This window comes from Lactuca sativa, chromosome 4 (genome assembly GCF_002870075.4).
Source record: "Lactuca sativa cultivar Salinas chromosome 4, Lsat_Salinas_v11, whole genome shotgun sequence".
Taxonomy (NCBI): domain Eukaryota; kingdom Viridiplantae; phylum Streptophyta; class Magnoliopsida; order Asterales; family Asteraceae; genus Lactuca; species Lactuca sativa.
The window spans coordinates 134,098,553-134,122,741 of record NC_056626.2 but is presented as its reverse complement, the minus strand read 5'-3'; the positions used below and the strand labels follow the sequence as shown (position 1 = coordinate 134,122,741).

The 24,189-nt window shown below is 32.6% G+C and overlaps 6 protein-coding genes across 12 annotated transcripts; 3 read left to right on the top strand and 3 right to left on the bottom strand.

Annotated features, from left to right (window-relative positions):
• The first annotated feature begins 355 nt into the window (after positions 1-355).
• LOC111877359 (60S ribosomal protein L17-2) lies at positions 356-1,925 on the top strand. Its single transcript, XM_023873889.2, has 7 exons — positions 356-556; positions 684-720; positions 856-896; positions 1,053-1,283; positions 1,382-1,484; positions 1,597-1,664; positions 1,746-1,925. The coding sequence occupies exons 1-7, from the start codon at positions 371-373 to the stop codon at positions 1,788-1,790; spliced, it is 711 nt and encodes a 236-aa protein (XP_023729657.2). The 5' UTR covers positions 356-370; the 3' UTR covers positions 1,791-1,925.
• Positions 1,926-3,152: 1,227 nt separating this feature from the next.
• Positions 3,153-3,569, top strand: LOC111877341 (uncharacterized). The gene has a single exon (XM_023873862.1). It carries the CDS (start codon positions 3,153-3,155, stop codon positions 3,567-3,569), a length of 417 nt encoding a protein of 138 aa, XP_023729630.1.
• Positions 3,570-6,139: 2,570 nt separating this feature from the next.
• Positions 6,140-7,986, bottom strand: LOC111877357 (UPF0235 protein At5g63440). Of its 2 annotated transcripts, none has more exons than XM_023873887.3 (7): positions 7,748-7,986; positions 7,255-7,369; positions 7,018-7,171; positions 6,785-6,881; positions 6,610-6,698; positions 6,447-6,515; positions 6,140-6,319 (listed from the first exon to the last, which is right to left on the bottom strand). In XM_023873887.3, the coding sequence occupies exons 1-7, from the start codon at positions 7,860-7,862 to the stop codon at positions 6,260-6,262; spliced, it is 699 nt and encodes a 232-aa protein (XP_023729655.2). In that variant the 5' UTR covers positions 7,863-7,986; the 3' UTR covers positions 6,140-6,259. The 2 variants fall into 2 exon arrangements, with proteins under 2 accessions (XP_023729655.2, XP_023729656.2); XM_023873888.3 differs by having other exon boundaries at positions 7,255-7,355.
• A 3,501-nt stretch (positions 7,987-11,487) lies between these two features.
• LOC111877340 (uncharacterized) lies at positions 11,488-12,626 on the top strand. Its single transcript, XM_023873861.2, has 3 exons — positions 11,488-12,091; positions 12,164-12,387; positions 12,501-12,626. The coding sequence occupies exons 1-3, from the start codon at positions 11,488-11,490 to the stop codon at positions 12,624-12,626; spliced, it is 954 nt and encodes a 317-aa protein (XP_023729629.2).
• A 2,977-nt stretch (positions 12,627-15,603) lies between these two features.
• LOC111877356 (elongation factor 1-delta) lies at positions 15,604-17,656 on the bottom strand. Its single transcript, XM_023873886.2, has 8 exons — positions 17,498-17,656; positions 16,869-16,975; positions 16,669-16,785; positions 16,498-16,591; positions 16,295-16,415; positions 16,084-16,197; positions 15,842-16,003; positions 15,604-15,757 (listed from the first exon to the last, which is right to left on the bottom strand). Coding segments are annotated over exons 2-8 (693 nt in total). The 5' UTR covers positions 16,952-16,975; positions 17,498-17,656; the 3' UTR covers positions 15,604-15,755.
• Positions 17,657-20,400: 2,744 nt separating this feature from the next.
• LOC111877355 (probable ubiquitin-like-specific protease 2A) lies at positions 20,401-23,502 on the bottom strand. Of its 6 annotated transcripts, none has more exons than XM_023873879.3 (8): positions 23,407-23,502; positions 23,171-23,205; positions 22,757-22,936; positions 22,366-22,533; positions 22,144-22,278; positions 21,905-21,986; positions 21,689-21,802; positions 20,401-20,633 (listed from the first exon to the last, which is right to left on the bottom strand). In XM_023873879.3, the coding sequence occupies exons 3-8, from the start codon at positions 22,921-22,923 to the stop codon at positions 20,562-20,564; spliced, it is 738 nt and encodes a 245-aa protein (XP_023729647.1). In that variant the 5' UTR covers positions 22,924-22,936; positions 23,171-23,205; positions 23,407-23,502; the 3' UTR covers positions 20,401-20,561. The 6 variants fall into 6 exon arrangements, with proteins under 6 accessions (XP_023729647.1, XP_023729645.1, XP_023729651.1 ...); XM_023873877.3 differs by having other exon boundaries at positions 22,757-22,931; XM_023873883.3 differs by having other exon boundaries at positions 21,905-21,965; positions 22,757-22,931.
• Between the last annotated feature and the right edge of the window lie 687 nt (positions 23,503-24,189).

Sequence of the window (24,189 nt, the reverse complement as noted above, 5' to 3'; positions counted from 1 at the left end):
ATTTTAATTTTTTTTCTATTTTAATCATATAACTTTGTATATGCAAAACAACTTCAAGTTCCGACCTTATCTCTTATAATATAGTTCAACATAATAACAATAAAAAAAATCATTTTTTATTTTTTTTATGAAATTATTATTTAATTGTTAATAACAGTGATTTAGTTATTTTTAATATAAAATATTTTTTTATATCCCACGCAAGGGCATTCGCCCTAGTTAGTTATAATAATTTTAGCCATAAATTCTAAATTTAACAATTTTTAAAAGACCATGCCTGTTTTCATCCGATCTATATGGCATATGCACCTCTATTATATTGGTGTAAGTGTGTAACCGTATAAGAGAATGGTTAAAAATATATAGTCCTATGTGCTATGTGGAATGGTTAAAAAGTCAAATAGAAAAACTAATTGGGCCACGGCCCAACCAAAATCAGGAAGACGAACTCGTTATAGTTAGAAACCCTAGACCCTCCATTAGATTCTTTCTCGGGGTGGCCTTCGCAGAACACACTAAATTTTTATCGGCGACGCCAGCAGCAGCAGCAGCAATGGTAAGTTTTCGCCGCCTGTTTTACTGAAATCATGCGTTCACAGGCACCGGCGCACGTATACACATATCTTACGATCGAGTTTTTCTATATCGATGTGCTAATTTCTTATTGTCGGCGATGATCTCAGGTGAAGTACTCGAAGGAACCAGAAAACCCCACCAAATGTAAGTCTTTGAGTTATGTTTTGATTCTGGAAAATAAAACCTATCTACTACTTCAGATTCGTAGTTTCAATATTTGATTTTAGGTGTCTATACATACACTAATTAGATTGTGTTTTTGTTGATTATATTCATCAGCTTGCAAGGCCAGGGGATCTGATCTCAGGTGCCATTTCAAGGTAACATTTCCTTCAATTCCTCAACACAACGTTATTTTATCAATTTAACGAATGAAATTTTACTGTAATCGTAGTACTTGTTCGGATTGTTAACCTAATTAGCTTTTTTTTCATCATCTTATTCACTGATACACATGTTGTAATGTAATGTTTCAGAACACTCGTGAAACAGCACATGCTATCCGAAAGATGCCTTTATTGAAGGCGAAGAGATACTTGGAAGATGTTTTGGTCCATAAACAAGCCATTCCATTTACTCGTTTTTGCCGTGGAGTTGGAAGAACTGCACAAGCCAAGAATCGTCATTCCAATGGACAAGGACGTTGGCCTGCTAAATCTGCAAAGTTCATTCTCGATCTTCTAAAGAACGCTGAGAGTAATGCAGAGGTAAACAGTCATTAACAATTCATCAACATCCATCTTTACATAATCTTTTCTTAAATTCCAACCTATAAAGTTTTATTTTGTTTACGAACTGGTTTTAGGTGAAAGGATTGGATGTCGATGCTCTTCACATCTCCCATATCCAGGTCAACCAAGCCCAAAAACAGAGGCGTCGGACATACCGTGCTCATGGAAGAATCAATCGTGAGTCACCCACCTTCACCTTCACCTTTTTTTTTTGTGTGTTTATTAGAGTAGATTTGGGGTTGTATATTGATTGAATGAATGATAATGGAAACCTGTGTTTCTTGTTCAGCTTACATGTCTTCTCCTTGCCATATTGAATTGACCTTGTCTGAAAAAGAGGAGCCTGTTAAAAAGGAGGTGGGTTGTTTGGTTATTTTACTAATCTTTGATTGTGGACATTTTTTTTTGTTTTTTTTGCTAACTATGAATATGTTGCAGCCTGAGACTCAGTTGGCACCAAGAACCAAGAAGAACCAAGCTTAAGTGAAGTTGAGTGGTAGAAAGGATTCAGTTTTTGTTATCTGAAAACTCTGTTTCTGTTTTTAAAAGATTTGTTTTATGTTTCTATTATTATGAGGTGATGTTTTTTGCTTTATGAAATTAAAACATTTTGGTTGAGTGTTTATGATTCTTTTTGTGGCTGTTTGAGCTCAAAGCTGCAAAACCCCTCATCACTCTTTTGTGTAAACAACACATTATAACGACATATCTGTGTTTGTGACATTTCCCAGCACTCAATTGCAGCATCCTTGTGATGTTAGAGAACTCTTGTCATGTGCTTTTTTTGGTACTATGAAGAATTTTGAAGCGCTTGCAAACTTCATAGAGAATAATCATCTCATTTTTGAGTATTTGCAATTTTCTATCATTGAACCTGCAACTTAATATCTGACTATCACATGTGAGTCGCCTTTAGACCGATGGGAGTGGCATGCGGTTTGGAACCGCATTATAGCTATGTGGACTGCACTACGGCTCGAGAGGACCACGACTCGTGATTGGCGGTTGATTCCTTTGACCGTTGAACGGTCCTCTTTGCGCATTTTTTTTCTTTTTGCTTTTCTTTCCTATATATACAAGTACATTTCATTTTTTTTTTCAAACAATACAAACTCTTTTCTCTCAAAATTTTTAAATAATTTACCAATCTCTTTCAAAAGTGTCATCTTCCGAAGAATTTCAAGTTATATTTGATGCCGCTGTTGCATGTGCTCAAATGGCAGAACAAACATACGATGCTTTATGCAATAACGCAGTTGTAAGTTCTCAACGGATAGCACGGAGATATATTTTCAAAAATTATGAAGAAGCCAACCAATGTTTGGTACAAGACTATTTTCAAGAGAATACCACTTAGCAAGGGTACTTGTAGGCGTTTTAGAATGTTTAAAAAGGTTTATACGACGTATAGTTGAAGATGTAACGAGGGAGTGCAGTTTTTTCAACAAGGCTAAGATGCTAGAGATACATTCGGTTTCACTCCCTTACAAAAATGCACGGCCGTATTTCGTCAGTTAGCATATGACATTCCGCCTGATGCGTTACACGAAAGTTTTAGGATGTCTGCTAGGACCATACGAGACAGTCTCCACTATTTCTGCAAAACTGTGATTCAGTTTTATGGTCCTAAATATTTACGTAAGCCTACACGTAATGACATCTTGCAATTGCAAGCTCATCATGCTAGTGTGCATGGGTTTCCTTGAATGCTAGGAAGCTTAAATATTCTCCATTGGGCATGAGAAAATTGTCCTACATCATATCATGAGCAATTTACCCAAGGTGATCATGGTCACCCAACGGTCATACTTGAAGTAGTTGCATCACAAGATCTATGGATTTGACATGCTTTTTTTTGGTTCTCCTGGTTCGATTAACGACATCAATGTTCTTAATCGTTCACCTATATTTATTAACATATACGATGGATCTGCACCAGATTCTTCTTTTGAAGTGCGTGAAACGCCATATAAGTATGATTATTATCTGGTCGATGGATGCTATCCTGAGTATGCTGTGTTTGTTAAATCATTTACGTGTCCACATGGTTCTAGACGAAAAAAATTCAAGAGAGCTCAAGTAAGAGCTAGGAAGGATGTTGAGCGTGCTTTTGGAGCTCTGAAGAAACGGTGGTTCATATTGAAAAAACCAGCAGTTAATTTGGGCAAGGAAAAAGTTCAAGAAATCATGTATCCATGTCTCATATTGCATAACATGATTATTGAAGACGAAGGAATAGCGATATGTGCGTTTGACGAGTAAGAAACCATACCAGAGACATAACCAATAAAAATTGGTGGCGAAGAGTATATGAACATGAGAGTAGAGATACGTTGCACTGAAACATTTCACAATCTTCGCAATGACTTGGTGAAACACATTTACGGGGTTCAAAACATTAACCTTAATTTGGATCCAGTGGATGACTCCGAAGACGAGTTCTCGGAGAACGACTTTATGTAGTTTGCTTTAGTTATTTTATTTGTGTTTTTTTAAGTTTCTAGGATTATTTAAATGTCATGTGTGTGTTTTTCGGGTTTTTTTTTTTTTTTTTGTAATGCAATGTAATTTTTTTTGAATTTTCAAGTAATGAAAAATTATGTTTTTTTATTAAAAAAGAAATTTTAATTAAAATAACTATAAAAAAATAAAATAAAATTGTGGCACCACTCCCTTGGTGTGGCAAGAAACCACACTTGTGTGGTAAAAATGACGTGACGCTTATGTGGCGGTGGAGGGAGTGATGTTTCGGTGGCACCACTCCCTTCAGCCTTATGTGCCCTGATCTAATAAGGGTAGATAGCTACAATAGCTTCGAATCAATTGTGTCTAACCCATTATGGTCTGATTCATTGATAGACCCCCATTGAACGGTTGGACTCCGCTAAACTTCATTGATGACAAAAAACTTACAATCTTTAAAGGGCTCTTCTTAGATACCAATTAGCAAGCTTAATCGAATGATATGACCTTCATTCCTTGGACAAACGTCATCACAACAGATATCATGTAACATTCTCATCTTATAGTATTATATTATTTAGTGCAACACAAATGTATATTATATTTCTTGTTCTCTTCGATGACGTAGATCGTGCTGATTGTTTTAATGTCCCAACGTCTTTTAAGGACCCAAAAAGCATGTTCTGTGTCTTTTCTTACTGATTCATGTAACCTTTTTTTTCTTTAGTTATTGGATGTGGATATGACTTCATAAATACAATCCAAGTTGGATATATTTCTTCCATAAGATAAGCAACATGCTTGTAATGTTTGTCGTTTAGGTTAATGAACACTCGAGTGGTGTTCCATAATATTTATCGTTAAACAGTGGTGATTGGAAGAGGATGTTCAAATCATTGTTCAAACCGACTACAAATAGAATGCATGTTAAAACCATAAATCTTCTGATTCTATTATTTCTAGTATCATCGTTGGATAATCATAATCATGATCACCAAGCATTCCAGGGAATCCATGTCTAGTTTTCTGTGTTTTGCACAAAAGTTGAATGTTAATGGATGTTGGACGGTGCAAATACCCAACCTTATAAAGTTGGATCATAGCAAAAGTTTTGAAGACTTCACATGAAGTTCTTTCTGACATATTCAGATACTCATGTAACGAGTCTGGGTTAGTAGAAGTTTTCAAGACTTCCATGTGAAGTTCTTTTAGTGATTATCAAATACTCGTCTAACAACTGGGCTTGCTTCTATATGCTATTTGACGTATTGTTGAAGTGCATTTTTGTAGCGTACTGCTTCTCTCATGTGTATTCCATGTTGTTTGAAAAAAAGGACAATTCAACTTCAAGGCACGAACAAATAAGAAAAATACACCTAAACAAATATTTGATTATCCGGATTGTAGAGAGAAAATAAATATAACTTCAGAAAATTTGAATGAAATTGAAGGTGTGATTGTTTTTGAAGGTAAAGATGGTTATTTATATTGTTAACTTAAAAAAAAAAAAAAAAATTGTTGACCAATCATCCATCAACATAACAGAGAGAGAGAGAGAGAGAGAGAGAGAGAGAGAGAGAGAGAGAGAGAGAGAGAGAGAGAGAGAGAGAGAGAGAGAGAGAGAGAGAGAGAGAGAACGGGTTTAGAAACCACCCTAGCACCATTTGCACGGTATCGCCATCTTTGAGGCACCGGTAGCACCGCTGACCATCTGCCAGAACCCACATGCCGTACGGTATAACCCTTAATAAGAGAGCTTACCATTTTGTGACTAAATTATGGCATGTTTGGTATGATCAAGTTGAATCACATCCATAAAATAATAAAAAAATATTTAATGTTATGTTTGGTTTAGTTAAGAAAATAGTAGAATAAATCTACGATATTAGAAACCCATAAAGACAAATGATATTTTTTTAGTAAAATATCAATGAACTCCCAAAATTACAATACAAAAATATTGCTAGATATCCATGAAAAATGAAAGGAAATAATTTATTTGAAAATTGAAAATCTTAAAAACGGTATCATTATTGAAAAGTTAAAATTTTATGAATAAAAAGTAATTTACAGTTATAATATATTATTACATTAGATTCATCAAAGAACGAAAAAGAAAACCCCTCCCAATTTCAATATTACATGACAAATATGACCTTTTATCCATTTTCATTTTCCATCCTATTCCACTTCTCTTCGTTTGTTGCACATACCAAACACTATATTAGTCTTACAATTACACCTTTTTTTTTTTTTATGACAAAAATGCAACAAGTACAAATCGAACCCACCCCAAAATACAACAATCCTTATGTCCCATTCAATGAAGCCAAGCATACCCATCAAAAAGTAATCAAATACAAAGATGATTGTAAATCCAAATCCAACTCATTCAGATTCTTAGTATTCAAAATCAACAAAGTCCTTTGCCAAAAAATGTCACACACATTTGACATGAACCAATTACACATAAACATCACACACATAGTTCAAGGCTGCACAGCTTCAAGCAGTTTCTCATATACCTGTCTACCTGTCAAATCTTCCACCTGTTCCACAATATATCCATCAAATTCCGATGCTTACATCCATCTTTTTTATACTATAAAATACTAAAAGATAAAATTCATAATAAAGAAAAAAAAATTACAAAAAAGTTTGTTTGTTTCAACTCACCACAAGAAGCTTAGACTTGCTATTCCACCCTCTCTGAAGTGTCATCTGACTTAGTCTCAAACCTAACACCTAAACCAACACAACAAAATCATATATGATTTTCTTCATCTACACAACTCAAAAATTAAATAATAAAATCGAAAAATATAAAAAGAAAACAAACCTTCCCCATAAATTCTAAAAGCTCATTGTTAGCTTCCCCACGTGCTGCAGGTGCAGCCACAGTGACTCTAACATCATCAGCATTCACTCCTACCAAAAAATTAAAAACAAAAATAATAACATGTATTATTATAAATTTATAACACAAACCAATTTTGTCAAAAATATAGATTTACTTGTGATTGCTGAGCGTTGTGCTCTGTCCTCCACTTCAATTGCCACCTGGACAAGTCCTCCTTCTAACTGAGAAATGCAAGGTGGCACAGGTGCATCCTGTAACATAAAAACAATATAAAAATTATTAAAAAAAAAACCTTCATTGAGCATTTATACAGGTCCTAATCGCTTATAAGGTTATAATCTTGTGAGTTTTATTGCAAAAGCCATGGAAACTACAATTACAGTTTACCTGGGGATTAGTTTCTGCAGCAACTGTACTAAGTGCACCATCAACAACATAAATGAAAGAGGCAGATTCCAAGTCTTCTTCAGAACGATAGCAAACAAAGAGTCCACAACCTATACAGTTCATACGAAATTGCTTTTCTAATTTCCCTTCACCCCTATAAGAAATTCAGTATTAGTTGCTAATAAAGTAAGATATGTGTACGTTTTCACAAGCACCAAAGAAGTGTAACAAGCTTACCTCTTTAGGAGAATTTTTCCGGCTTCATTTATGTTCAATCTTGTAAGATGCTTTTTCTTGTCCAAAGCATATGCTTTGTCGGTTTTTCGTTTGGGCATCTTCTGCAATTGCGTATCTACAATCTTACTTTAGTATGGGAAAATTGTAGAGAGAAATGGTGAAGTAATGCGGAAAATGGATATGAAGTTTGGATTTGCATAAGAAGATCATATTCAGAACAAGGTCTAAAACAGACGAAAAAAAAGGAGTTGGAATGTAATTTGAAGTAAGCTAAGAGAAGAAAGCCGATGAATTTCGAATTTTCCAGTATAACTTTCGCCGAAAAGAAATAGTTTTTGGTTCGTTTCAAGTTAATTAGGGTTTCCTTTTCGAATTGTGTTGTTTCGATCAAATTGACAATATACACAAAGGAATTTGCAGAGAACAATATACTAATAATAGAATTACAAACTAAGATACATAAATTTTACATAAGAGAAAGAGAGAGGTTCACCGGTAATGAGGACGTGAGAACTACAATGCTTGCAGTAATAGACGAAGAGATCGGAATCTGGTCCATCTGGTGCTGCATCCTCGCTCGAGTATGTGTGAGTCGTCCTCTTCGGCATATTGTTGCTTCCTTGTCGATCTCACACACCGGCTCCGGTGAAGTTCGGAAATCTAGCCGGAGAAAGCAGATATCACCAGGAGAGTGGAGACGTACTCAAAAGAAGGATTCAGCAGCGAATTTTATAAAAACAACCCTCATTTTATTCTAGTGCGTAGATTATATAATTACATTTTTTGCCCCTCAAGTAACATTATTTTGCAACTTTGATCACTTAAATTACTTAACATTATTTCATGTACATAATCATATTTGCAGAGCATCTTTGGATTAGACGCTTATATTTGTGGTGTAATTTAGTTCGGCTTCATGGTTCGATTTGCAGAATTCAGGATCGAAAGGTTGGACTTGAGGAAAGATGGATAAAAAGCTTGGATTATTGAAAAAAGAAATAAAAAGGAAGATGCTTTAAAGAAAATAAAAAGACATGAGAAAGAAATTCAACATGCATGGTCATGCACAATACAAAATGTCATCTATTTTGGAATGTATAACCATGCAAAATTTTGCACCGAGTATGCATGGTCATACAGAGTTTTGAAAATTTTAAGTCATTTAAATACTTTTAATCGGGAAATTAGGTTTTAATCGGTTCCTAAGTCCTAACTTATCTTGTGAGAACTCTCTCTTGGACGAATTTTGGGCTAGAAGACATCTTATTTGATATTTTTGAGTTAATTGTGGTAGGGTTTACTCACATAGGAGTAAATTATACGAATGGTCCCTATGATTTGGGGTAATTTTCATGTTTGGTCCCAAATTTATTTTTTTAATTCGGAAGGTCCATATTGTTTGTTTTTGTTACGCATTTGGTCTCTATCTTACCTAAAAAGACTATTTTGTCATTGATTTTTTAATTTATTTAAATAAACAAACCCTCACCCCACTTTCACCTCACTTTAACTTACCTTACCTACACCACTTTATTTAAATAAATTAAAAAATCAAGGGAATAATATTTTTAGGTAAGATAGGGACCAAACGTGCAATAAAAAGAAACTGTAGAAATCTTCCAAGTTAAAAAATAAGTTAGGGATTACACATGTAAATTAACCCAAACCATAAGGACCATTCATATAATTTACTCTTGTAGTAGTGATTCGGCCAAATCTCAAAATACTTACTTACTTAGGTTGTGTTTGTTTTTTTAAAAAATCCTCTTCTAACCTCTTAGTGATGCGCGGCGCAACACACGCGCAACACTTTTAAATTCGCAGCAGTTTGATTTTTAGAAGGCTTCGGGCTCAAAAACCTCTTCCCGTCCTCTTCCCCACGCAGCATTGGGCTTGTCTCTTCTCACCACTTCTAAACCTAATGACAAAAAAAAAGACACGGACAAAAGCATAGCCGCAACTCCTTCGTTCTCTCTTGGCGTCGAATCTGTTAAAGACCGGAAGAAATCTCGCTACCGGTCACCGCTCGCTGCTTCTGCTCGCCGCCTACTGCTGTTGGTGGTCGCCGATTTCACTGCCCCATCCTTCATCTGCCTTCGTCTTCAACATCATATCACATAGGTTTGTTTTTTTCCTGATTTCTTAATTGACTACCTAAATATAAAGAATTTGTGAAATAAGCTTTGAAAGTGTGAAATAAAATTGAAGCTGTGAAATAAGATTGAAGAGAGAAGCTGTGAAATAAGCTTTGAAACTGTGAAATAACTTTGAAACCTTGAATTATTTATTTTTCTGAACCTTTGAAACTGTAAAATAAGATTGAAGAAAAAGATGATAATCTCATGATTTTAATGGTTTCATAAGGGTATAATTGACTTTTTTTTAACAGATCCACCATAGAGAGAAGTTTGTGTTTTGTTATAATTCTAGCAGTTAGAGATATTGCAGCCATAAATTGAGTTAAAATTCTGCTTTAGTGCTTTGTTATAATTCAAGGAGTTTGTGTTTTGTTCTTTAATTAGAGCCATGATTTATGTTTAGGTTCATGAATTTTTGTGTTGAATTGTTATGAATGTTGGGTAAAATCATAATCATTGCTGAAATCATATACTTATATGCTGAAATCATAAACTCGTATACTAGTTTATATGCTGAAATCATTAGCTCAAATGGTTTTTTTAAACTTATTTGTTGAATTGTTATCACTTGTATTTCTTGAATGGAGATCAAGTTTATGCTTATTTGCAAGTTTGTGCTTAAATTGTTGAATATGATAAACGTATTTGTTGATTATGTTGAAATATGATTAATCTTTTTTGCTAAAGTATGTATTCTATATTTTTTTGTTATTAGCAATGGGAGATAAACATACATGGACCAATGAGCAAACAAAATGCTTATTGCTCACTTGTATTGAAGAAGTACAAACTGTGGGTAGAAAAGGTTTGAGTTTGCACAAACAATCATGGCACAAGTTAGGAACAACCATTAAGGAAAAGTATGGCGTGGATTTGAGTTAACGACAATTAAAAAACGCCTATGATAACCTTAAAGCCAAATACACAGGATGGTTATACTTAAAAAACAAAACTGGAAACCTTTACAATCCACAAACAAATACTTTTAATTTAACAAATGAGGAGTGGGAGGACTTTAAAAAGGTATATATACACACACATATTTATATGTATATTGTTTATATAGTTGCCAATTCTTATATTACTTTTGGTACATTGATTGCGTTTAGGGACATCCGAAAGTCGCTTCTTTGAAAACCGTCCCATTATTGTTTCCAGAGCTTTGTGCAGAACTCTTTGATGGAAACAGTGCATCTGGTAATCTCAGTTATGCCACATCCCAAACACCATCGGGACATGGATCATCTTCTTTCCATGTCACACCACTACATCTTATGGACACCCCTTCTATTAACATAGATGAGGATGATTTCTTTTCTAATCATACTAGTGAGCATTTTACTCAGCCTTCACCTTCTGCTGCTTCACCTTCTGGTAACCCCAACAAAAGGGCTAAACCCTCAACTCCTAGACCTCGAGCTCCTAGTGCCTCACCTGATCCACCTTCTTCTGCCTCGCCTAAAGCTTCTATTACTGCTGATGATTTAGCATTGGAGATGCAAAAAGCTCTACGCCATTTGACTCAAGGGCCAACAAATCCCCAATGTTTAGAGAAGCTTGAGTTGCTCGAGTTAGACCCAATAGACCCTCTACGATTTGCTGCGTATCACATTTTTGGAGGGACCATGAATATGAGAGAGATGTGGGTAAATTTGCCTAATGATCCACAAATATTAAGAGGATGGATCGAGATGACAGCTACAAGTTTGGGAGTTCTAAAGGATGGAAAGATCGTTCGTTAACTTTATATGTTTGAGTTGTTTAGGTTTTAATTGCATGTTTTGGAACTATATGGTTATGTTTTTTGGTTATTTTCTACTTGAATATTATTTTTAGTATTTGGTACTTGAGATTTATGTTATGTTTTTTGGTACTTGAAATTTATGTTATGTTTTTTGGCACTTGAAATTTATTTTATATTTTTTTGTACTTGAGATTTATGTTATGTTTTTATCTTATGTTATGTTATGTTTTGTTGATTAATAGGTTTGTAATGGATCACAACAAAAAGATACTACTCATAATTCTTATGTACTTGTACGTCCGCTACTTTTGGAAGAGAGGTGTCAAACGAGTGCGGGACAACGATTCGGAAATGACGGGACATGAATTTACGTTAGAGTTACTTCACCGTAATCCTCTACAATGTCTTGAAGTGCTACGTATGTCCCGTGAATCATTTGTTCGGCTATGTGCTCATTTTAGAGTAAACTACGCGTTAAAGGATAGCAAACATGTGTCGGTTGAGGAGAAGATGACTATGTTTTTGATGATGATCGGTCATAACCAACGTTATGTGATTATCAAGCGGAGATTTCAACACTCAAAGCAAACAATTCATAAGTTTTTTCATGAAGTGTTGGACAAAATGTTGCTTTTCGCACATGACATTATAGTGCCAACTTCTTTTAATCCGAATCCAAACATTCCGGGACATAATAGGAGGCTACGACGGGTGTTCAAGGGAGCAGTTGGTGCACTTGATGGCACTTTGATACATGTTGTTGTCCCTGCAAACAAACGGGATTTATATAGAAGTAGGGGAAAAGGCAATTGTTACCAAAACGTATTGGCAATATGTGACTTCAACATGATGTTTACGTTTGTTGTGGCCGGTTGGGAAGGGATAGCACACGATTCTAGAATTTTATCAGAAGCATTAGCAAATCCACATGCACCATTCCCGCTCCCACCACCAGGTAAATTTATGGTTATTTAAATAGTTTTATCTTAGCTTGAAAAATAAATGACTTTTTTTTTGCTTTTTACAGATAAATATTATCTTTGTGATGCCGCCTATGCAAACATTCGAGGTTTTATGGCACCGTACCGTAATGTAAGGTATCGGCTTGGAGATTTCCGTCGAAGACGTGCATTAACGAATAAAGAAAAATTTAACCATGCACACGCAAAACTTCGGAATGTCATTGAGCGGGCTTTTGGTGTCTTGAAAGCACGATTCCCTATATTGAAGAGGATGGCACCATTCTCGTTGGTTACACAACGAAACATTACCCTAACAAGTTTTGCGCTTCATAATTTTATAAGAAGAGAGGGACTACGTGATGAGTTTTTGCACGATATGATGAACCAAATGTCTCGGTTCAGAATAACAATGCAGTCGTTGATAATGATGAAGATGAGATTCCAACACATGGTACTGCAGCGGACCGTGAATATATGACCCATTTACGGGATGAAATTGCCGAACAATTGATGCAAAATATGGAATGAAAATTATTAAAGTTTGGTTCTATGAATTTTATTTAAAAATGTTATTATAAGACTAATGTGGTTGTTTGAATTTTATTTCAATGTTTTAAAACTACTATTATTAAATTTTTGGTATTAAAAAACTATATTCGGTTTATTAAATTACTTTATTTTAAATTTTTTAATATCTGCAGCAGTTTGCAGATGTTAAAAAAACAAACATGCTTCTCATTACAGTCTGCAGCACTTTGGTCCACCTCTTCTGCTGCAGAGGGCCGCAGAGGTGGTCCGCAGACTTCAGACAGTTTCACTTCGGAAAAACAAACAACACCTTAGTGATCATTAATCTTTGTTGTTTTGAATTTCTATATTTTTGTGTATATATTATTTTGGAAATTAAATAAGCTAACCGTTATAAATGAGTTTTTTTATTTAAATATCTTTTTTTTTCAGCTTTTTAAAAATAATCATTTTCTCCGGAATGTTTTCATTCCGGTCATAGTATTGTTTATATTCCGAAGTTTTTTTCAAAGAAATATTTTTATATTTTTTTGGGATTTCGAATGCTACATTTCGACGTGTTTAATGTCATCATTTTTCAATAAAGTGTTTAATATCATCATTTTTCGAATGCTACATTTCGAAGTGTTTAATGTCATCATTTTCCAAAATTTTAGTCTGAAATCTGAAAGGTTGGTCCGGAACTCGGTCTGAAATACATTTTTTTTTGTCATAAAAAATGTTTTTTCTTGGTCTAAAATGGACGATGGTTGTTTTCTTCAAATACATATTTGAATGTGCTTAGATTACTTAAATTCTCTATTATTTTTCCATTGAAATCTTGTTGTATAATCTCTAGATTCATGATCATATTGTTAAGGTTTCAATTAAACTGGCCATTTATTTGGATATTTTAGTTAGAGAAAATTTCGTGTATACCCTTGTTAAACAACAAAATATCGTATTTGTCCAACTTAAAACCTAAATATTATATTTGTCCTTCTTAACCTTTAAAATATCATATTTATCCAAAATCTTATTTTTAAATATTTTTTAATAATTTATAATCAAATGGATGTTTGAAGCCTGCGTAAATTTCTTAAGCACCTCAATCGAGTGGATCAATTTCTTGATCATTTACTTTCATAGATGTAATTTTAAGCCCTAGTTTGGCAAATTTCGTTTTGGTTTGTAATAAGTTATGTGCTTCTTCATCTTGTCTGCATATGATGTTTGGGTTCCTTTTCACTTCTTATAATTTTCACTTCTTATAATGGTACTTCATGCTTGGTTATGGTTCATATGGTAGTATGGTACCTAATTCTAGAAATAATTATGTTTTTGGTTCAAGATGCAAGTATAATCTAGTAGGTGAACTAATTAACTTATTTCAAGAACAAATGATTGTAGTAATTTGTCTGGAAATTAAGAAGATAAGTGGATCATTGTAGCCAAATGATTGGATCAATTATCAAAATTGACAATATCAGTCAATGTTTCACGTTCAATTACTTGATCCAGCTTTACTTCCCTTCCCGCTTCTTTGCTGTACAAATGTTGTTGAAGGCGACGTTGAATGAAGTTTTTTTTCCAGCATGTGTCGTGTGTAATTGAAAGGGCAAGTTGGTCAATTAGCCTTTTATTTTTTAAGTTAAATTGATTATAAATACTAAAAGCGATTAAAAAAATAAATTTAAACAAACATGATATTTTAAAAATACAAATACGATTTTTTGCAATGTTTTAAAAACCGGTCTGAACCGGCCGGTCGAACCGGGAACCGGAGGAGGAAGCGGTTCAACTATCACCGGTTTTATATCAATTTCTGAACCGGATTGAACCGGCCGGTTTTTAGAAAAAACCCGGTTGAACCGGTTAAGCCGAATAAAAACACACGAAAAAACCATTTACATAATAAACTTTGGTGATTTTTTTTTTCCAAACCTATTTAGTTTTCTTTAAATAAAAACATATGATAAATGTTATAAAGTTTCTTGATGTTTTTGTATTTATTTAAAACTATATTTTGTTTCGGTATTATTCTTTTTTTTAGATATATGGATTGATGTAAAACATTAAAACTTATAGTTATATGTTAATTTAATATATATTGATTCATCAAAAACTTATTTTTATGTGTATTTTTAATGTTTGAACTTGTAAACATCAAACTCATGATTTATTTATGTACGTATGTATAGGAAAATAGAAAAAAACATGAAAAATATTGAAACCGGTTGATTCAGCGGTCGAACCGGTTAAACCGGAAACCGGTCACCATACCGGTTCAACTAAAAATCTGGTTTTTAAAACATTAATTTTTTGTTGTTTAGCAAGAGTATACACCAAATTTTCCCTTTTAGTTATATGTAGCCCATTCAAACCTAGTATTCGTAATTTTTTAAATGTTTATACGGTACAAGTAATTGACATGCATTTTTGTAGAAAAAAATGATCTTTTTAATATTAATGTAACTCAGTCTTTGTTTATTTATGACAGAACTAAAAGTCTGAGTTTTGAGTTAGAATCAATTTCATAACTTTCAAAAATAATCTCATAACATTTGAAAATCTAATCAACATTGCCTCTGTTTAACTAACAACCAGCCACGATATCAAATCTCATTTATAACTATTTCTATGGATTTAAGAAAATTTCTTGCATAGATTTATACTTTTCACAAACCTAAAATCATACAACATTGGCTTAAATCGGTGCTATTATTCACACCTTTGATTTGATAAAAAAAAAAAAAAAAAAAAAAAAAAAAACATCAAATCAAGAGATACACAATAAGTAATTAAAGGGTGCATGTTCAGTAAAATAAATATTAAAAAAAATTAAAATGGAGTTGGAAGTTGGAACATTTAGTAGTGGGTTGTAATTGTATCAATAGAATCATCCATTTAAATATGTTCACAATACCTTTTTGAGATTTGATAAAACTTGCTTTTTTCTTATCGCATTAGCATCAAATATAATTCAACCATAAAGACAAATCCAACAAAAACTTCATTTTTTTCTCAGAATCAACGAGTCTTCCAACAAAAAACCATAGTCACTAAACAAAATCAAAATTGGAAAGATAAAACCGATAGATGGTTTTCCATTTGATAGATGAAAGAAAATCATAAACCATGACCTCACATCTCTGCAATCACAAAAACCCGACACATTAGCAAATTAATCAATCATATAACTTCAAAAAAATATCTAATTAAAACAATAAACTTACAGATCTTGTTGAAGGCAACAATATCACAGCTCTGAACATACTCATTAATGGGCTCTTCACAAAGCCTTTCTTCAATAAGTGTATCAACAGACACCAAATCATCAACAATAGTCATCATGATCTGAAGCTTCTTGATCCCATATCCAACTGGAACAAGCTTTGCTGCAATCATAACAAAAAATATTCCCAAAATCATCTATCATTTTCCCATTTTATTAAAAAAGAAAAGATGAATAACATACATGCACCCCAAAGCAAGCCATCCAAATGAACACTTCTCACAGCCTCTTCAAGCTTCTTCATGTCAGTTTCATCATCCCATGGCTTTACATCCATCAAAACTGAAGACTTTCCAGCTGATAATTATATAATATAAACAGAAACAAAGTCAGTCAAACAATTAAATGGTAAAATTAAAGATTAAAATGAGAGCACAAAGTATCTTGAACTCACATTCTTTCTTCTTTCCAGATGCTTTTGCTTTTGCTGCACGTTCTTCAGCTGCTTTCTTTTCCTCTTCGGTTTCCTCACCAAAAAGATCCACATCACTGTCATCATCTTCATCAACTGCAGCCTAATAAATGTAATACAAAAGATGAATAAATCAACAAAACCAAATGTATAATCATTAAGCAATTTATGTGAAACTTACTTACCTTTGTTCCGTTGACAGGAGGGGTTGCAATGGCTTCTTCAGGGAAACAAGCAGATCCCTCAACAGTAACGCCACTTCCTTCAGCAGAAACACCACTAGAAGAAGGGTGACGTGTAAAGATTCTGAATGAAGTGTGAAAAAAAAAATGAGGATTAAGATTTTAGGAACTTACGAGATTCTTAGAAGTGCATCAATGTGGTTGAACCAACGAGATACATTGACATATTGGGATGATGGTTGTTTTGTGAAAGCAGCATGAACAGTGAGATCATCCTTTGAAGCTTGGTACCTGTGGTAACAATGGTGAGAAGTAATCTTCATTGAGAAATGAAGAATCAATCACATGTTTTTCAGATGGTAATTTTGACTCACCCAGTGATGTAACTACGGGTTAAAAGGTACTCATCGAGCTTCTTGAGACCGGCTTCTGAACCAACATAGAATGTAGGTGCCATTTCTGGATGATCGAGTATTCTCTTCTGCAAGTAATAATTCGTATGGTAAATATATTCAATCTAATAAAAACTGTGAACAAAATTTCATATCGATGTATTTGTATCAAATCCTAGTTCATATTTGCAATTGGATGCCAACAATCATGTCTCTAAACAAGTTTCTCTAATGTTTTAATATATTGACGACATTATCAGCCCTGTTAAATTCGTAACCTAAATGAACTCGGATCTTAACAATAAGATCAAAAATCAAAACTGTCGAATCATGACACAAGAGCAACACAAAATTACTTGGTGAATTGCAACTTCCATTCAATTACGCAACTACTTTTCGAAACCCTAATCACCATTAGAACTCAGTATGACTATATACACTATCTAGAATTAAAAATCATGACGAGCGTACAGATCCGACAAGTATGAATATATAAGAAGAACCTAAGGAAACAGTTTGCGCTGGTTTTGAAAGTCTACAGATGCAGATTTCATATGATTAGAAATCAATTAAACAGAAGGAATTACAGAACACTAATTCATCAGTCATACCTTCTTCTGAGAGATCCGATGGCAGCCTCGTTCGTAAGTTCGGCAGTCGGCTGAGACGAAGACTTGAAGTGAAACCCTACTCTAATTTATAGCAAAGATAAATAGGAACAAAAATGTCATTTCGACGGAGGCCTTGGAAAAAGAAAATTACAACAAACCCCTAGTGTTTGGGGAGTTTAAACTTTTATGACTATCTTCATAATTAATTAATAACAAATCTTCAAAAACGGTTCCTATGGTTTTTCAAACAATCAACTTGAGTTTCTTTTTTTTCTTTTTTGTCTTATGGAGGGTAAACATTGTTTAAAAACCTTTTACAGATAGTTATTTTGGCTAACACTATTAGTTTTGGTATGTTAAGTCATAACATGGGCACTTCATACCATGGTAAATTTGTCTTTACAAACTACATGGACCATTTATGAAGATTTGTCTACATTATATTTGTTTTCAATTGGCGCCCAAATCTCCCCCAGTATCAAACCGAAAAGAAAGCCCTAGCTCGTTCACATGCCTTTTGCTTGAGCTGACATACGAAAGAAACTCACAAAATTCTTCACGTTCACGTTCATCTTAACGAATGACGTACGCACACAAAATTTTCTTATTGATCGCTACTTCACATCGAACCGAAGAAAGCACCAACCCAAATTAGATTGAGTGTTTGATGACTTAAGTGCTTGACGAAGTTAGCTTGAAGAAGTCAACAAGAAAGGCAAACCTTCTTTCGGTCTTTGTTCTTGATTATATTAAATGTGTATTGTTTTGTTTGATTTTACCATCAAATAATTGTAAGTTTGGTGAAGATTTGGTGATTTAGGTTTATATATGTTATGTGCCTATTGTTTTCACTATTATGTGCATCTGATACTTTCTGATCACAATGTTCTTTCTTGCAAAGTTTTCGTTCGTACTTGTTCAAAACAAATTTATGCTAATTTTGGTTCAAAGTGGCAAGAATAAAGCTTCAAGACTATCGTTTTTTTTATCTTTGTTGCTCAAAGCCTCAAACCAAGAGTTTTTATGTAAATATGTTATTGATTCCGTCCATTGTGTTGGGACAATTTTCTTAGTTTGTGGTCATGATGTTCATTAATTCGAGCTACTGAGAAAAACTAGACCCCAAGAATCGAAGGTATGATCTAGTGCTTTTATTTAGTGCGATTTTTAGACCTTGGTGGTGCTCAGGGGTTTGATTCATTAAGGATCCATCCTTTTCTTGTGCTTTTGGATCTTTGGAGGTCATAAAGTTCTTTGTTTTATTTAGATCCATGCTTAGGTCTAGACTTTGGTTGGGTATTGGTCATGTTTGGTCCTTTTACACTTGATGTTTTTTTTTAGTTTGAGTAACTCCAGAACCGTGGAATGGATACAAGTTATTTTGTGGTCATTTGAGAATAAGAAAGAGTTTATGAATGGATTTCACTTGATCCATGCACACTTTAAAGTTAGGGTTATAGATTAGGGTTATTTGAGCCATTTATATGGATAAAGTTGGAAATTTTATCCATTAAGACACTTAAATACTCACGATACTATGTAGGATACCAGGTTTCATGGCATGCTAGATTATCTTTGTGAATTTGCATGAAAGATTATAGTGGTACCACAAAACTTGCATGAAAGATTATGTGAGATCATAACAAGAAAGACCGTGGTGGTAATAAACAGAAGTAGCGTACGACTATGATGTCATCATAACATTCACATGAGTATGTTGTATTTTGAGGTGCTCATTAAGCTTTATGTTTACTAGTTAAATTTTAAATGTCACAGGTTGCTCTAGTAGCAAGGGGTATACGTGACTTGATTGCATAACATCTTTGGATATGTCTCGAGACTTTTGTACATTTAATTTCATTTTATTACTCTTGATTTTAATTATGGTTATCAAACTTGAACAAATGATTATTTATATATCTTTTGAGAATGGAATTGGGATGAATGCTTTTATTTAAACTAGAAATTTTGGTTTAAAATTTGGGATGTTACACTTCATTAGGTTTACTAGCCCAAAACTATACACGTTGTATGCGATTCAAATACACAAGAATGTTAAATGTGTGAAAGTGGATAATGGAAATACGAGGATGTTGTTCTCATAAGAAAATAGTTGCAAGGTGAGTAGTTACAACCTTTTGGAATCTGACTTCGGTCAAAACATACATTTTTACAGGCAATTTTGTTGAATCATCTTATTGTTGCAAAATGTTGTTGTACCGTGTGATGGTGGTTTTTATATACAACGTTTATGTGTGGTGATCTTTAGATGCTATAGACAACAATTGTCATGTAAACATATGAAATTGTTGGATGATCCAATCATATGTCGCTATAAAAATCAAAGACCAAAATTAATTATAGACAAATCTTCATAAATGGTCCATGTGGTTTGTCAAAAACCATTTTTGTCCTCACATGTCTAACATGTGTTGTGACTTAACAAATCAAAACTAAACCACTTAGCCAAAATGACTATCTATAAAAAAATTTAAACCACATAGACCATTCATGAGACCAAAAAAAACTAGGTACTTATGTCTTAATTAATTAGTGTTTTGTTTCTAATTTTTCATGTATTTTTAGAGAAAAAAATAATGGCAAGTCAACTTTAATCTTTGATTTTGCATGTCGATATGGTTACATTATAAAATTATTTTACCTTGTTTTATGTCAAAACCACTGCATTTTTGTATGTTAAACATCAAATACTGAGGTTACTTGTTAAATCAATACTTTTTGCATATTAGGGGTTTGGTTTTTCATTTTCAAACACTGAAATTTCCTTCAATCAAGGGAAATCAAATACTGAATTTGTTCTTCATTCCTTCACCAATGAAGACAAACATGCTCAATTTTGATATAGGCTTTGCTGGTTCATCTCTTTTTTTTTCATAGAAAAGTAAAAAAAAAAATGTCTATATAGAAATAGTCCAACTATAAAACCAGTTTCAAAAGTTGCAACTAGCTCAAGTCATGTTAGTTTTTGAGGTTTTAACAGAAAAACAAAAATACGACTGCTTTTTGTTTATTTACATAAATAAAAGTTGCAAATGAATGAATGCTATTTGTGAGAAGAATCAAGAGTTTTGCAAAACCCATCCAAACCTTCGGAACTAAACCAGTCTTTCTTCATCTACAAACACATAAACATACAAAACGAAACAAAATCTAAAATCAAAATCAATCACTAAAAAGATTATTTGGTACATTCAAATGTATACTAGAACTTTTGTTTTTTTACAACTTAGTTTATATATATATATATATATATATATATATATATATATATATATATATATATATATATATATATATATATATATATATATATATATATATATTTGGTCGTAAAGAAATTGTTTTTTTTTATAAAAATACTTTTTACAACTTTTTGCCTTAATTTTTTCTACAACTTCAGTTTTTTTACAAATATGTAAAAACAAAACGAATTTTTACAGCCTTACATATATGAAAATGAATATGCAAGAAAGTTAGAAAAGGAATTTGTAAAAAAAAAAAAAAAAAAAAAAAAAAAAAAAAAAAAAACAACTAATTTCTTGAAAAAGAAAAAATCTTACAAAACATGCATAAAAACGAATATGTAAAAAAGAAACTTTTACATGTTTTTCACAACCTTACATGCAGAAAAACAAATATGTAAAACAAAAGTTGTAATAAAAGTAATTTTGTGAAAACTAATTTGTAAAAAAGAAAGTTATAAAAGAGGTTGTATAAATAGTTATTTTGTAAAAAGAACTTAGTTTTAAAAACATGTAAAAACAAAGTTGTAAAAAAAGTTAGCAAATTTGTAAAAAAAAATGTTTGGACCAAAAATTCATAACAAAATTTAAAAACTCGAGCCAAATTTGTAGAAAAGAAAAGTGTATAACCTTTTAACTTCTTGATATAAAATGGTGTTCAATAACCTTCCATTACATTTTTTTGTAAGTAAAAAAATTCTTAACTACAATTAAAACAAAGTATAAAATAAAGTTAAAATTACACATTGTATTGTCTATAGAAAATTCATTCCGTTCTACAAGCCAACCAAACATGATCATAGAATGGAATGCCTCATTCCATTCCTTTTTTGTGATTCCATTCCATCATATATATCAAACATACCCTTATGTATTTTCGAGAAGAAAAAAAAAAAAAAAAAAAAAAAAAGTGGCAAAAGGAACTTACAAAATAAGGGTACCCATTGGATATGCTAAAACTTTCAGGAGCATTCTCAACAAAAAGCTTTATATAATAAAGAGCAAAAAAACCACATTCCTGATTATCTCTCTGCTGTGGAACCTGATAATTCAAAACTCTTTTTTTTCAATATATCATTCAATAAATCAAATTTAAAATTAAAAAAAAAAAAAAAAAAAAAATCAAGAAATTCTATCAAGTCACCTTAGGAACTAAAAATGGCATTTTAAGCAACAATTTTTTATCCTCTGTCCTCTCTAAATTCCTGTAGATATCAGAAACAAATCTGACATGGCCAAAGTCAGCAATCTGTCATGAGTTTTGTTGGCAGAAATGGAATGGAATCTCGTATTCCAATTCCACCATAACTAATGAACCAAACAAACCCTAGAAACATAAAAAAAAAAGACAGATGAATATAAAATTACAAAATCAAACATTACTTTCTTATTACAGGTTCCAGTTGCTTGGAATGATCAGCTTTTGCTAGTGAATCCAGCAACAAAATGCATGGAGTTTTGAATTTTGATCCTAAACTTTCACCAAAGTGACAAAATATCAACACACTCCAATGACCCCTGACAAAATCACATTCACTTTCCAATAAAAAAAACATAAGAGAATATGCTAAAATTGATGTATTTTAATTTTTAAGGATTACTCACCACTGAACAATGGGAAAAACCACATATTTTCGAGAAAATATGTCTTTTTTCTTGATCCAGTTCAACACCTTTTCTTTGTTGGAGTCACTAGAGTACAAAGTATACCACAATGGATCAAGATGTGTGAATGAACTCTTTTTATCCTCTGGAATGCTGAGCCATAAATTCCTACATGATATACAAAAAACATGTAAAATTAAGGGTTTGTTTAGTATGATGGAATGGAATGGACCAATACATTCCATTATCATGTTTGGTTGGCTTGAGGGAATGGAATGAGTCATTCTAATGATTGTTGTTTGTTATGTTTAATTAAAAAACTTAATGAAAGTAAATACTATTGGTTATTGAAAATTATATACATAAATAAAAATAAAAAGGTTTAGCTTACTCTAGGTAACTATGAACTTTATCAGAGTTCAACTTCTTAGCTTGATTTACCATATTGCCACGGTTCCCTCTTCTTTGACGAGTAATGGTGGTTGGATGATGGTCATCCTGAGAATCGCTAAGCTCTTCAATTGCTCTTTTTTTACTTGTTTCTGGAGATGGATGCATCAAGTAATCTATTCTGCGAGTAATTTGTAAGGTAAATATACGCAAAATATCCAAATTCGTTGGAATGATCATAGAGTAATTTCGCTAAACTAAAGGGATTTTTGCAAAATGTGTGGTTGTTTTGTGAAATTTATGTAAATGGTGGTCATTGTTCCCTCGCTCATTTTAGTGATTAACGCCTATAATATTGGTCAGGTCTATAACTCTGTATCAAATCAGGATAGAATCGGAAATTGCACAGCATTACCTGAATCTGAACGTTTACCGATTATGCAACAGTTTCTGAAAGGAAGAAAGCACGCATAAAATTAATGACGAGATCAACTACGGTTTGGAAATAACCATATCAGAAGTAGTCATTAGAGAATTGCCCTCGTTATGAAATGTATAGAAACATACGTTTGACGTGAATTATAGATTCATCGACCGAATGACTTCTAAACTGAAATGTAGAACCCTAATTCTGCGATTTAAGAATGATACCTGAATGAATCTCGTCTCACTCACTTGTGCGCAACGTGGAGCGATCGGATGGGTCGAATCAAAAAAGAAAAGATAAAAGTATACTGATTTATGTAACAAAAACCTTGTACGTTGTTACTATCTGCAACACACACTAACAGACAAAAAAAAAAAAAAAAAAAAAAAAAAAGGAATTTAAATCAAATATTTTAACCCGTTTAGTTAAATGGATTTATTTATATTGAATGCGTAAGTTTACGGTTAAAAATTTTAACTCAAGCTTTTCTTTTTGTGAATTCTTTAGATAGTCTTAGAAGACTCAAAACCAACACTATATGTAAATGAAAAAGAAAATTGTGGGTTTAGTCATTTTATAATAGAAAATTGTAAAATTCTTAATATTTTTAGAAAAGTTATATTTTAGTCCAAATATTTTTTTTGAATATAAAAGTCCCGATTATTTATAAAAACACAATAATATGTAATTTCAGGTTAAAAGAAAAAAAAAAATGATTTTTTTGTAAACTTAGCCAAAATGAAATAATCGATACTTTTATGTTAAAAAGTAAATCTTGGGACTAAAGTATAACTTTATGAAAATATTTAGATTTTTCTGATAATTTCTCTTTTATAATATGGAAACGAGTTAATCATCAAAGGTTAATATTTTATTTTTGTTTTTTCTCCCAAACTATACAGTCTCTCGACACTACCTACTCTCCATGATCTTGCCCTTCTGCCTCCCCAACTTCTATTATTTCAATTTTGTCCTCTAAACTTTACTATGAATGCAATCATTTGTCT

What these genes read in the sequence shown, in the direction of transcription:
- LOC111877359 (XM_023873889.2), top strand. Translation starts at nt 371, where the DNA reads ATGTGCTATGTGGAATGGTTAAAAAGTCAAATAGAAAAACTAATTGGG. An exon ending in ACCAGAAAACCCCACCAAAT is followed by an intron (nt 721 to 855) that starts GTAAGTCTTTGA and finishes TATATTCATCAG; the next exon opens with CTTGCAAGGCCAGGGGATCT. An exon ending in ATCTCAGGTGCCATTTCAAG is followed by an intron (nt 897 to 1,052) that starts GTAACATTTCCT and finishes GTAATGTTTCAG; the next exon opens with AACACTCGTGAAACAGCACA.
- LOC111877341 (XM_023873862.1), top strand. Translation starts at nt 3,153, where the DNA reads ATGCTTTTTTTTGGTTCTCCTGGTTCGATTAACGACATCAATGTTCTT.
- LOC111877357 (XM_023873887.3), bottom strand. Translation starts at nt 7,862, where the DNA reads ATGCCGAAGAGGACGACTCACACATACTCGAGCGAGGATGCAGCACCA. An exon ending in TTCTCACGTCCTCATTACCG is followed by an intron (nt 7,370 to 7,747) that starts GTGAACCTCTCT and finishes GTAAGATTGTAG; the next exon opens with ATACGCAATTGCAGAAGATG. An exon ending in TTTTAGAATTTATGGGGAAG is followed by an intron (nt 6,516 to 6,609) that starts GTTTGTTTTCTT and finishes GTGTTGGTTTAG; the next exon opens with GTGTTAGGTTTGAGACTAAG.
- LOC111877340 (XM_023873861.2), top strand. Translation starts at nt 11,488, where the DNA reads ATGACGGGACATGAATTTACGTTAGAGTTACTTCACCGTAATCCTCTA. An exon ending in ATTCCCGCTCCCACCACCAG is followed by an intron (nt 12,092 to 12,163) that starts GTAAATTTATGG and finishes TGCTTTTTACAG; the next exon opens with ATAAATATTATCTTTGTGAT. An exon ending in GGATGGCACCATTCTCGTTG is followed by an intron (nt 12,388 to 12,500) that starts GTTACACAACGA and finishes GTCTCGGTTCAG; the next exon opens with AATAACAATGCAGTCGTTGA.
- LOC111877356 (XM_023873886.2), bottom strand. Translation starts at nt 16,951, where the DNA reads ATGGCACCTACATTCTATGTTGGTTCAGAAGCCGGTCTCAAGAAGCTC. An exon ending in GATGCACTTCTAAGAATCTC is followed by an intron (nt 16,592 to 16,668) that starts GTAAGTTCCTAA and finishes CCCTTCTTCTAG; the next exon opens with TGGTGTTTCTGCTGAAGGAA. An exon ending in ATCTGGAAAGAAGAAAGAAT is followed by an intron (nt 16,198 to 16,294) that starts GTGAGTTCAAGA and finishes TATAATTATCAG; the next exon opens with CTGGAAAGTCTTCAGTTTTG.
- LOC111877355 (XM_023873879.3), bottom strand. Translation starts at nt 22,923, where the DNA reads ATGCATCCATCTCCAGAAACAAGTAAAAAAAGAGCAATTGAAGAGCTT. An exon ending in TGCCATTTTTAGTTCCTAAG is followed by an intron (nt 21,803 to 21,904) that starts GTGACTTGATAG and finishes TTGAATTATCAG; the next exon opens with GTTCCACAGCAGAGAGATAA. An exon ending in CCAATGGGTACCCTTATTTT is followed by an intron (nt 20,634 to 21,688) that starts GTAAGTTCCTTT and finishes ATGTGTTTGTAG; the next exon opens with ATGAAGAAAGACTGGTTTAG.